The sequence below is a fragment of the Urocampus carinirostris genome, chromosome 8, assembly GCF_059441175.1.
Source record: "Urocampus carinirostris isolate Australia breed hairy pipefish chromosome 8, RoL_Ucar_1.0, whole genome shotgun sequence".
Lineage (NCBI taxonomy): Eukaryota > Metazoa > Chordata > Actinopteri > Syngnathiformes > Syngnathidae > Urocampus > Urocampus carinirostris.
Genome location: NC_142356.1, coordinates 4,082,186 through 4,095,020, shown reverse-complemented (window position 1 = coordinate 4,095,020; position 12,835 = coordinate 4,082,186). Strand labels below are relative to the sequence as shown.

Below are 12,835 nucleotides of genomic sequence, written 5' to 3'. Positions count from 1 at the left end.
TGAGATAGAGACTATGTGGGGGTCGCTTAAAAAAGTTGTTAGCCTGGTCGTAGCAGTAGGCCGGACCTGTAGCCTCATTATGGGTTTCTCTTAAAATGCCACCTCAATCGCTTCCTAGACCCAATAACAATCCACAGAGCACCTGCCAGTGAATACCCTTTTCTCGGAACTCCGAGTCCAATTTACGCAAAAAAAGTGAATGAAATTTAAAGTTTGTGACCCGTGCTGTAATTTTTTTGCAATACTTTCACAAAATTCCACGAATCATATCGTCTAATTTTATTTTCTAGAAGCGGCTGGCCATGGCAGGCCGCCATCCGACTTCGGGGGTCCCGGGGAGACGGCAGACTAGTATGCGGAGCTACATTGATTGACAGCTGCTGGGTACTGACATCGGCGCACTGCTTCAAAAAGTAAGTCGAAACTACTTGCACCCTTACCCTAACCCTGGTTCGGCCCGTTTGATGATTTAATCCGGCCCCCATCAATTTTTGGATATGTCAAAAAAATAAGCGAGTCTTTAAGTAACTTCTATCAAAGGTTATGATTAAGGGAGACTCCAAAATTATTTTATTATTTTAATGCAGATCAAATGCTCTCTCTGGCCGCCAGAGGGCAGTGTTGAGTTTGTATAGTATGGTGAATTGGTTCAGGTGTAAAACTGCATTCGCTCAACTGTTAAAATAAACCAGTTAACATATTCAATGCCAAATATAAAACCCCTTTTACCCATTTTTTGTAAATAAATATCTTTCAAAAAAAATCATCCATGATTACAAGGTTGGGTTGGGTAGGGTTACTTTAACTGGATTACTTTCAATTACTTTTGGATTACTCCAATACCAAATATGCCGTTTTGCCGTTCCATGTATTCCGTTACTCCCCAAGCCTGCACAAAATGTAGTCATTTTATTCATATTTAGTTTCTTTTGTCTTTTATTAGCATATTTGGTATTGGAGTAATCCAAAAGTCATTGAAAGTAATCCAGCTAAAGTAACCCTACCCAACCCTGATGTAGGGTAGCTTACTAATGAAGGGTACATGAGAAAGCCGCAAGACAAAGCTAATAATTTAATATCAAAACAGAAAGTATGGATCCTGCTCAAGAGACAAACCCACATCCCTGTACCAAATATTAACAGTACTTGGGTAATTGTAGGACAATGTTGGGAGGACACACTCATCATTTTTCGACTTTGTCAATGCCAGAACGGAAACAGGACCCACTTGCGTTGCGTTTCTCACAAGTTTTATTGGAAGAAAGTGAAATGGTTGCGCCCACGATCCGGTGATTGCTGGACGCGGGGAGTAGGTCGCTCTGAACCCGGAAGTGGATCTTCCGTGGCGAGCGATGGCGGTGTCGGGAACGGAAAAAGGGTCAGTAGCCGGGACAGGAGAGAGCAAAAACGTGGTCGGGAGCGAGTCGCAAGCCAGAAAAGGAGAGTAGACGTGGTCGGGGACAAAAAGAGGTCGAAAGCCGGGACGGGAGAGTAGACGTGGTCAGGATCAAAAACGGGTCGAAGCCGGGGGACAGACGGGAGCAAAAAAAACAGGTGGGAGTCATTGTAGAAAAAGCTTGCCTAGAGTACACTGAGGTTCGCAGACGGACTGACAACAGGGGACCGATAGGAGTGGGTTTAAATAGGGACAGGGAGAGCCAATCAGAGTCCGAGGCAGGAACGGGCACGGGTGATTCACATCTGTAATCATGACAGAATTAGACCTATTCACTTAGAAAATGCATTTCTAATAAACTACATTCTCTCTCTCTCTCTATTTATCTCTCTATCTATCTCTCTATCGATCTCTCTATCTATCTATCTATCTATCTCTCTCTCTCTCTCTCTCTCTCTCTCTCTCTCTCTCTCTCTCTCTCTCTCTCTATCTATCTATCTTTCTATATCTATCTATCTCGATCCCTCTATCTATCTATCTATCTATCTATATCTATCTATCTCTATCCCTCTATCTATCTATCTATCTATCTATCTCTATCCCTCTATCTATCTATCTATCTATCTATCTATCTCTATCCCTCTATCTATCTATATCCATCTATATATCTCTCTCTCTATCTATCTATCTATCTATATCTATCTATCTCTATCCCTCTATCTATCTATCTATCTATCTATCTATCTATCTATATCTATCCATCTCTATCCCTCTATCTATCTCTATCTATCTATCTATCTATCCCTCTATCTATCTATCTATCTATCTATCTATCTATCTAACAATATCTATCTATCTCTATCCCTCTATCTGTCTATCTATCTCTCTATCTATCTATCTATATCCCTCTATCTATCTATCTCTTTCTCTCTATCTATCTATATCTATCTATCTATCCCTCTATCTATCTATGCATTTTTTAGTCCAGGATATAACTCAAAATATCAAAATTGGTATCTGCATCCTGTCATTAAGCACAGCACAAAGGGCGTAGCATCCAAAAACACCTTCTGCATCCCAAGCGAGTACAAACACGGTCTGACAAACTTCCGAAAAAACAAACCACAATTCTAAGGCGTGCAAAAATCAAGACGGACCAGTTTTTATGTCTTATACTTCACAGCTTTCATTTGATGTGACTGTATTCATCGTGGTTAGGCTTCGCAATACCTGATTTGATTTTTTTTTTTCATTTGCAGAGACGTTTTTAATTACTGTTGAACTTCTTCCAAAACGTTCAAGTCTCGACTTGTTATTGGAATTTTGTGTTCAGTCTTTTGAGTCATGAAAAAAAGAAGAGAATAATCTACAGTACTGCGAAAAAAGTATTTGACCGCTTCCTGAATTCTGTGTTTTTATCACTCACGAACATTTCATATCATCAAATAGAGACAACCGAAGGGAATACAAAATGCAGTTTTGATATGTTTCCATTTACTAAGCCACTCCAAAGTTTAGGCCTATCTGGCTCTACAGTGGAACCTCGGTTCTCGACCAAAATCCGTTCCAGAACCCTGTTCGAAAAGCGATTTGTTCCAACACCGAAATCATTTTCCCTATTACAAATAATGTAAATCGTTTTAATCCGTTCCAACACCCTGAATGTTTACCTTTAAGACACAATTAACATAAACATAAATGTAACCCAGGCTAATAGTACGTTCGCGTTATCGTAATCTTCCGTACGAAAGATTACGCTAACATGAACGTCTGTCACTTCCTGTCCGTTATTGACCCGGTCCAACCGGTTATCAACTCGCGCAATTGGAATCGATCTCGTCGGTCTCTGGCTTCCGGTCTTGCCAGACTGGCAACCGAACGTGCATGACTCCCAGTTTCCCGTAAAATAAAGGCTTGTGTGAGAACGTCACGCGATTGGGTCCTGTATCTGTACTGGGTTCTTTTGATTACCGTAAATTCCGGACTATAAGCCGCTACTTTTTTCCCTAACTTTCAACCCTGCGGCTTATTCAGTGATGCGGCCAATTTATGTCATTTTTCTAACGGCCGCTAGCGGCGCTCGAGTGTTAACTGCCCTGTCAAGGCTATATTATTATTATTAAAGCTTTGAAAACAACGTATATTTTTTTTTTTACAGACTCGTTTACTGTGTTGCGAGCGTGTTTCTAGTAGCGTTTTGCTACCCTTCACAGGCACGGTTTGGGATGAAAGTTATAATACTATTATTAAAGCTTTGAAAACTCTCTCGGTGTACCGTCTTTCTTTGTAAATATTGTGTAACCCATGTATAATATGTATTTGCAACTGTATATTTTTGTAATGTATTTATTTGTATTTATTTTAGACACTTATTCTGATTTGCACGGGTGAACGAAAAATGAGGGGCAGAACAAACTTGAGGTGCCGAGTTTAAGTGGGGACCGCTAAAGGTGAGGGACAGACAAGGAAAGACGAGGGGGTAAAATGTTGCTTAAAGAAAAAGGAGTTGCGTGAGTAAATGTGTTCATCTGAAATATTTTTCCCACCCTTACCTTTGGAAATATACACTTTTTTCCGTGGATTACTTTCAACGAGGACCCTGACTCTGCAGGTCTGCATCAAACCTTAAGTTCTGGTATCATTTTCCGTTCATTTTGCCGTCTGTGATTTTTGGACTGTGGACTTTGATGAAGGACATTTAGTTTCATTCGCGGGGCTTGAATTCGGTTTTGGGTTAATTTTATGTTTGTGTTACATGTTAAAATGTGGGCGCATGCGGCTTATATACAGGTGCGGCTTGTATATGTACAAAATCGGTTTTCCTCTCAAAATGTGGTGGGTGCGGCTTATAATCAGGCGCACTCTATAGTGCGGAATTTACGGTATCTGAAAACTCCGTGAGTGATAAATCTGCACAACACACAGAAATCAGGAAGTGGGCAAATACTTTTTCACGGCACTGTATAGTGTCAAGTTCCCCCAAGGTGGAAAAGTTGGGATTTATTGAGGTGGGGTCTATAATGAGGTCAGCTCGAATAATGTATTTGTCACAAGTGGACCATTTTTCCTTCCTGCCGGCTTCTCTGCTCCGTGCATTAGCGAGTCGGATGAAGTTTATGGCTCTGTTACCGGGGCAGCACCAGACCGCAGCTGATGGCTTCCGTGTGTTGCTTCCTAATAATAATAAGAAAAACTCTGTGGTCAGTTACAGGAAATATATTACCCAACGTCCCTCCTGAAATCCAAGTTGCAGGGAAAATTCATGTTCGAGCCAGACTTCCGTGACTCAATATTTATGTGGAAAAGCAGAATGTAAGTCCATTCTCTCGGCCGTTTACAGAAAGAGCTGCAGAACTCCCTCGGAACTTTTGATTGTATATAATTTCGTTCCGTTTCATCTTCCCACTGTGAGAAATTGCACCGACGGAACAAATCATTTGTGGTTTCCAACTTGCGAGTCGAAAGAAAATAGCGATTTTATGTTTGCATTTGCATCGACTGTGGATCATTTGGATACAACAAATTATATATATATATATATATATATATATATATATATATATATATATATATATATATATATATATATAATATTTTGTAAACTTTGTGTAAATTATAACTATAACCTTATCCTCCTTGTTTTATAACCTTATCTTCTCTGTTCCTTTATCTTCTTGGGTTTTTTACCTCACTGTGAATGTGTGAAACTGGAGTGTCATGCCCAATTCCGTTGTCACAATATGTTAACCCATTTTGTAACAATGACAATAAAGGTATATTCTATTCTATTATATTCTATTCTCTCTCTCTCCCTCTATCTCTCATATATATATATATATATATATATATATATATATATATATATATATATATATATATATATATATATATATATATGTATGTATATATATATGTGTGTATATATATAATTCATAAACATATGTTGGCCTGGAGATGGATGGGTGCCACCAGGCTGTACTTGCCCAAGACACACCACAGGAAATGGTGCCCCTACGATCCTAGTGGTTAAGGGATATATATATATATATATATATATATATATATATATATATATATATATATATATATATATATATATATACATATACATACATAATGCTATTTTGCAATTTCTCCCACTTAGAAATCATGAAATTTTCATCGAAGGTGCATGTCTACTGTGAGAGAGATAAACTAAAAAGAAAAATCCAGAAATCACTACGCACGATTTTTTTAACGATTTATTTGTGTGATATAGCTTCAAGTAATTATTTGAACACCTGAACATATCTATCTATCTATCTATCCATATATATATATATATATATATATATATGCAACCCTGCATGCAATGAATGTTATAAGTAGATTTAGAATAAACTTAATTTCAGAGTGTTGTTCTGTTATATATTCTGATTATCAATCCTTAATACTTTTTTTACAATAAGTCGTCTTATTTTGTTTCAAGTTGTGAAAAATGAAGCAGGCAACTTTATGGCTGGGCAGGCAACTTTTCAGAGTTGTCTCCCCTGGTGTCCGGTAACTTTTTCTCATGAGTTTCAGACACTGCTAAGTCTCACGTCAAGTCACATTTATTGGTGTTTCCCTTAATCACAATGCAATATCAAAGGGCTTCATAGTGTTCAATATGAATATAAAGGATCCATAAAAATAATCTGACTCATTAGAAACTCATTAGAACCATACAGTGTTCTGGTTTGCCCGCGTCCCCGCGTCCTAGACGCCTCATTTTTGCTGGGGACGCATCGTCTCAAATCAACGTGCGTTCCCGGGACGCAACCTTTTTGAACACAAAATTGTCATTATTACCCGATGACATTTTTTTTTAAACAAAGATTTACCGCACTCCAAACTTTTCGTCAGGCAGATCCGGCAGATGTTGTTTTGGTCTCGCGGTGTCGAGAACACGTGCGGATGCGGTGTCCGTACGATGTCACTCAAATGCATCGTTCCATCATTCGGAAGGTTAAAGTCTTGGGATTCAAGAAATGCCAACCATTCCTTAGTTTCTATTTTCTTTTTCGCTCGCAACTTTACTGTGCATATGACAATAAACACTCAGAATTAAGTTTCATTTAAAAATAGACACTCCATTCCATCCATTATCTGCACCGCTTATCACAGAAACATCGAGTTCAGTCTGAAACAAGATACAGGGACAATATAAAACCCGGAGTAGCTCACCAAAGTCGTTGTGTTCATAATAATGTGCAGCCAATGTCCTCTTATATCCGTGAGGGTAGTAAATCCAGGAGAATAAAATATTTACAAATACAGAATAGTAAAAAAATGCTTTCTGTATGCCGTCAACCACGTGCTATACGCATTCATCTTTTTCGGCCAATTGCAGGCTTTGTTTTGCCAATTTCAGCCTATGCCAGCCTGTGAATGATAAAAAGGATCCGCCCCCTTTACTTCCGAATAACTTTAGCCAATAGTGATCCATTCAAATGATGATTGACACATTGGTTAGGAAATGAAACACCGGTAAATAAATCCCAGCATACACCGCGGACTACTTGGCGTTCGGGGGAAAATCGAGTCGGCGGTTAGTTGCAAGACTTTGCGAATTAATTTTGTTCCATAAATAAGGCGCACTGTATTATAAGGCGCATGGTCAGCTTTTGAAAAAAAATAAAGGCTTTTAGGTGCGCCTTATAGTGCGGAAAATACGGTAGATTTTAATCATATATTTGTCACCGATTTACAATTTCAAACTGGATAACACTAAATTTTGCTGACCCATAGATCTCTGTTGGGACCCATAAATTTTTCAGCATGCGGGTCCCCGGGACCCATCACTTTTCACAGGTCAAATGAAAACTGTTAATGTGTTTGGTGTCAGGTGCAAATATTCCTTTCCAAGTGGTGTCTACGCCCACGTTACCTTCCGTGTTTAAATCGGTCCCGAGTTTTGTTACAGTTGGCAGGCACGGAGTTGAAACACTCCCAAAATAGAAATAGAAATCATCTGGCGGCCGAATGATATCATGGCCTCTTTTCAACCGCACCAACCGGCGCTAAAGGTGTGACATGCTAACTGGAAAGAAAACAAAACCCGCGTTGCCTGCCAAGAACTGTGACGTGATGGAAAAGGTTGCAACAATGCTTCAAAAAAAAAAAGAAATTCCTGAAGGATAAGTGTTGTATTGTCTTTTGGTCTCATTACAATTATCAATTTCTATCTAGTTGATCTTGATACACAACAAAAATCCCCTTGCTAAAGTAGACAATCAGGTTGGAATAAAATATTAATAAAGTAGTGTCTGGGATATGACCTGGAGTTCGCGATTACAGGGCAAAATTGCCCTATAGCGGGGGATTAAGAAAAAAACTAGGGTAATTAGCTCAGGCGATCTGAATTCCCAGGTAAAAACATTACAATTGTATACACAGCGGTACCTCTACTTACAAATGTAATTCGTTCTGGGAGTAGCGTCATAACCTGAAAACTTCGTAAGTAGAGACGCTTTTTGTATGTAAATGTCCTAATCCGTTCCAAGCCCTGCAAACATACAGTTTGTTGGCCTAGCATGTGATATCATCCACTCCGCTGTGGCTAAACTACAACACAGCACCCCGAGGCCATCCTGTTAATCTGTTAATAAACAACAAAAGGATACTGCTGGAAGTGTGAATTTCCCTATGGGGATGAATAAAGTATGTATGTATGTATGTATGTATCTATCTATCTATCTATCTAGACATCTAGACATCTAGACATCTAGACATTTAGACCTCTATCTAGACATCTAGACATCTATCTAGACATCTAGACATCTCTCTAGACATCTATCTATCTATCTTGACATCTATCTATTTTTTAATAAATCCCAACAAAGCTTTAGAACATGAAACAAATTCATGTTAACAACATAATAATTCGTAATCTAATGCATCAAACCAAGTGAGCCGTTTGAGAGCCGGCTCTCTTGAATGAGTTGAGCTGAAAAAGCCGATTCTCTAAAAAGAGACGGACTTTTCACCACACAACTGGAAATCGTCGTGCAGACGAAAACTCGAACCGCGAGACCAAAACAACAATGGCGGATCTGCCTGACGAAAAGTTTGGAGTGCGGTAAATCTTTGTTTAAAAAAAATGTAATCGGGTAATAATGATAATTTTGTGGCAAAAAGGTATATTCTATTCTATTCTATTCTCCAAATGTGTGCAGGTACGGAAATGGCACCAAGCAGTACAAAGTGCGATTGGGCGACTACCACTCCCTTGTTCCCGAGGAGTACGAAGCGGAGTACGGCGTGGAGAAGGTGGTCCCCCACCCCGCCTACCGGCCCCACAGCACCGATTACGACCTGGCCTTGGTGCGGCTGGCCCCCGGGGCCGCCGGTCGGGCCCCGGCCGGGGGTTGCGCGGCCCTCAGCCGTCACGTCCTTCCCGCCTGCCTGCCCCTCCCCAAAGAGAGAGCGCTAAAAGCAGCCGGCAACTGTCACATCACCGGCTGGGGCGATACAGGTGAGGTGACATATGCGGGGTGGGGGGTGTTGGGGCAGTGTTCCCTCTAAGCTGTGCATGTGCGCAATTGCGCACTGCTCGCACATTCTCAGCGCACAAGAAAATCTAGCCAGCGCACAAAAATCAGGCCTCGAAATTGCTAATTAAGAAGCGAATTAAGTCAAAGTTACAGTGCATGAAGGTAAAAATACACGGGTTCCCCTGACGCTGTATTCTAAATGCGGTATTTTGAAGTCGAGTCGAAGAAGAACGAAGTTGAGTAAAGTCAGTAGAGTTTTTCGAGAACCGGCTTCTTCGGCTCGGCTCACTAAAAAGAACCGACTCTTTCGGGTCCTAAACGGCTCTTCGGGTTGTTTTTGCTTCTTTCATCCCTATATGACCAAATATGATGTAAAATTATGCACAAAATGACTTAAAGGAAGGGGGAATAGAACAAAATGAAAAAAAATACCAAAATGAAAAAGTAGTGAAAAGCTGAGAAAAAAAGAAACAAAAGGAAGAAAAAAGAAGGAAAAATTCAGAAAAAAGCCAGAAAAAAAGGCAAGAAAGAAACAAAGGAAAAAAAAAGGAAGTAGAGAAAAAAAAGAAAAAGTAACAGCTAGGAAAAAATAAACACAATGAGATTTTTTTAAAGGAATTTGACAAAAATGGAAAAAACAGAGAAAAAGAAGAAAATTTTTTTGTTGCATTCAAAACATTTCCAATTATACCAAGTCAATCTTGTTGCCAACATTGTACTTCCACTAAAAAATGTGATTAAATACAGTTGTGTATCCTGCAACTGACTAAATAATCCCCCAGAAACGTTAGTATTATGCGACAAAAGATACCAGTAAAAAAAAGAAATCGGAATCTAGTGAAAGAATTGTTGTAAGAACAAACGAGGTTTGTAGGCCGTACAACCTTTGCAATAATACATGAGTCAATTCATTCAAAAGTGAAAAAAAATTTTGCATTGCCGGAAAAAATGTAACTTGATGTCAAGTTTCGGACATGTTTGATAATGACTTAGCTGCCACACTTGGGATTGCTGTTGCTCACTGTGGTTTCAAGCATTGCTCACCTACTTTGTGAGAACTCTCAGACCCGTAAGGAAAATGACATAGAACATTGGTTGGGGGTCCTGGAGAGTGGCTCTTAGTCCAGACACAAATTGCCAAGGTGTCACAGTTGACAGCTTGTGTACTTTCTCCCTCAAGAAGTTGGAAAGCAAAAAGCAATGTGTGTCTCCCTCTGCAGTTGAAACAAAGATCCATGAAAGGGTTTTGAGGACACAACAGTTTGTATCTTCCTAAATAAAACTAGAATAGGGGTTTAGGGTTTAGAGCTGGGGTCAGCAACAATGTTCCCTGTCATTTTCCTTACAGGTCTGAGGGTTCACACAAAGTCAGTGAGCAACGCTTGAAACAACAGTGAGCAACGGCAATCCCAAGTGTGGCAACTAAGTCATTATCAAACATGTCCAAAACTTGACATCAAGTTACATTTTTGAGTTTCCAGGAATGGCCCGCGGGCCAGATCAGGCCCACTAAGGGAGTGAACCTGGCCCGCGAGACAACACTCAGAGAAGCACAAGAGAAAAACAAGCTGCAGGTTGAAATAGGTCAACTTGATGTTGCCAAAGCCAGGTGCCTCCAACAAAGACACTGTACTTGTATTTATTTTTCTCTCTCTCCCTCTCTTTTCCACCCCTTTTCTCCCACTCTGTCTCTTTCACTCTCTGGGTCTCTCTTTTTCTCTTCCTTTGTTGCTCTTTGTCTCTTTCTCTCTCTGTGTCTTTTAACCTCTTTTGCCCTAACTTTTTTCCTTTTCTCTCTTTTCTCTTTCTCTCTTCCTACCCTTCGCGCTTTCTTTTCTCTTTTCTCTCCTTTTGTCTTTGTATTTCTCTTTGTATTTCTTTCTTCCTCTCCCTTTTCTTTCCCTCTCACGACTTTTCATCTTTTGTTTCTCATGCTCTCTCCCTCTCCCTCTCTTTCTTTGTCCCACCCTCCCTGATTTTCCCTCCCTCTTTCTCTAATCTCTCTCTCTCTCTCTCTCTCTCTCTCTCTCTCTCTCTCTCTCTCTCTCTCTCTCCCCCCTCTCTCTCTCCCCCCTCTCTCTCTCTCTTTTTTCACCCCTTTTATCCCACTCTGTCTCTTTCACTCTCTGTCTCTCTCTTTTTCTCTACCTTTGTTGCTCTTTGTCTCTTTCTCTCTCTGTGTCTTTTAACCTCTTTTTTCTAACTTCCTTTTTTCCTCTTCTATCTTTTCTCTTTCTTCCTACCCTTCACGCTTTCTTTTCTTTTTTCTCTCCTTCTGTCTTTCTATTTCTCTTTGGATTTCTTTCTTCCTCTCCCTTTTCTTTCCCTCTCACGACTTTTCATCTTTTGTTTCTCACGCTTTCTCTCTCTCCCTCTCTTTCTTTGTCCCGCCCTTTCTGATTTTCCCTCCCTCTTTCTCTTATTTCTCTCTCTCTCTCTCACCCCCCCCTCTCTCTCTTTTTTTTCACCCCTTTTCTCCCACTCTGTCTCTTTCACTCTCTGTCTCTCTCTTTTTCTCTACCTTTGTTGCTCTTTGTCTCTTTCTCTCTCTGTGTCTTTTAACCTCTTTTGCTCTAACTTCCTTTTTTCCTTTTCTCTCTTTTATCTTTCTTCCTACCCTTCACGCTTTCTTTTCTTTTTTCTCTCCTTCTGTCTTTCTATTTCTCTTTGGATTTCTTTCTTCCTCTCACGCTCTCTCCCTCTCTCTTTTTCTATCTTTGCCCCGCCCTCTCTCCTTTTCCCTCCCTCTTTCTCTTATTTCTTTATCTCTTTTTCTTTAATCTACTCGTCCGGCCCCCGACAGAATGTTTGTTCTATGGTGTGGCCCCCGAGTTCAAATGAGTTTGACACCCCTAGTTTAGGGTTTAAAGGGTTAAGGTTTAGAGGGTGAGGGTTAGGGGTTTACGCTTTATGGAAATGGTTAGTCTTAAGGTTAAGTTACTTTTTAGTCACATGATCTCAGAATGCTAGCAGAACCGACTCTTATTTCTATTTTTGCAGGCCGCTCGTACTCCAAAACCCTCCAGCAGGCGGCGCTGTCCCTCCTTCCCCGCCGCCAATGCCGCCATCACTTCCGAGACGCCTTCACCAGCCGCATGCTCTGCGCCGGCGGCGTGGAGCGAGAGCGCCGCGTCGACAGTTGCCGGGGCGATAGCGGCGGACCCCTGGTCTGCGAGCGCCCCGGGGGGTCTTGGGTAGTTTACGGGGTCACTTCCTGGGGCCACGCCTGCAGGACAGAATACTCACCCGGGGTCTACACTAAAGTTTCCGCCTTCACCGCCTGGATACGAAAAGTGATAGAGGACGGTCCCCAAGAAAAACGGCTCACCTCTGAGTATACTTTCACGTGATTGGTTACTTTACTGAGGGAGAGTCACCTGACCAAAAAATAGATAAGCACTTATTTATATGGACCGTCAAAGGTTCTTCATTAATCGTATTCCTTGCAATATTTGGTTCGAAATGTATTTTTTTATGTTCTTGATTCCATAGCTAATATGCTAGCAACAATTAGCCATAGGTAATGTTGAATGGGACCACACCAGTACACAGGGTTGGGTAGGGTTACTTTAACTGGATTACTTTCAATGATTTTTGGATTAATAATAGTCTGTGGTTTGTAATAATCTGTGGTCTGTGCAGCCCTTTGAGACTCTTTGTGATTAAGGGTTCACAAACAGGGTTGGGTAGGGTTACTTTAACTGGATTACTTTCAATTACTTTTGGATTACTCTAATACTAAATATGCTAATAAAAGACAAAAGCAACTAAATATGAATAATATGATGACTGACAACACGTGGTAAGCTTTCTCTCCTGGCTTTGATCTCTTTGATCTCCGGCAACACTAACATAAAATGCAGGGTTTCGGTAGGGTTACTTTAACTGGATTACTTTTTATTTATTTTTGGATTACTCCAATACC

The 12,835-nt window shown here is 40.5% G+C and overlaps 1 protein-coding gene across 1 annotated transcript in view; it reads left to right on the top strand.

Annotated features, from left to right (window-relative positions):
• The window catches only part of prss12 (serine protease 12), a 64,426-nt gene extending 51,894 nt beyond the window's left edge, over positions 1-12,532 (top strand). Inside the window, exons 11-13 of the mRNA XM_088341392.1 lie at positions 291-413; positions 8,593-8,891; positions 11,911-12,532. Coding sequence (XP_088197518.1) covers positions 291-413; positions 8,593-8,891; positions 11,911-12,260 — 772 coding nt within the window. The 3' untranslated portion in view covers positions 12,261-12,532. The remainder of the gene's footprint in view (positions 1-290; positions 414-8,592; positions 8,892-11,910) is intronic.
• Positions 12,533-12,835: the final 303 nt, after the last annotated feature.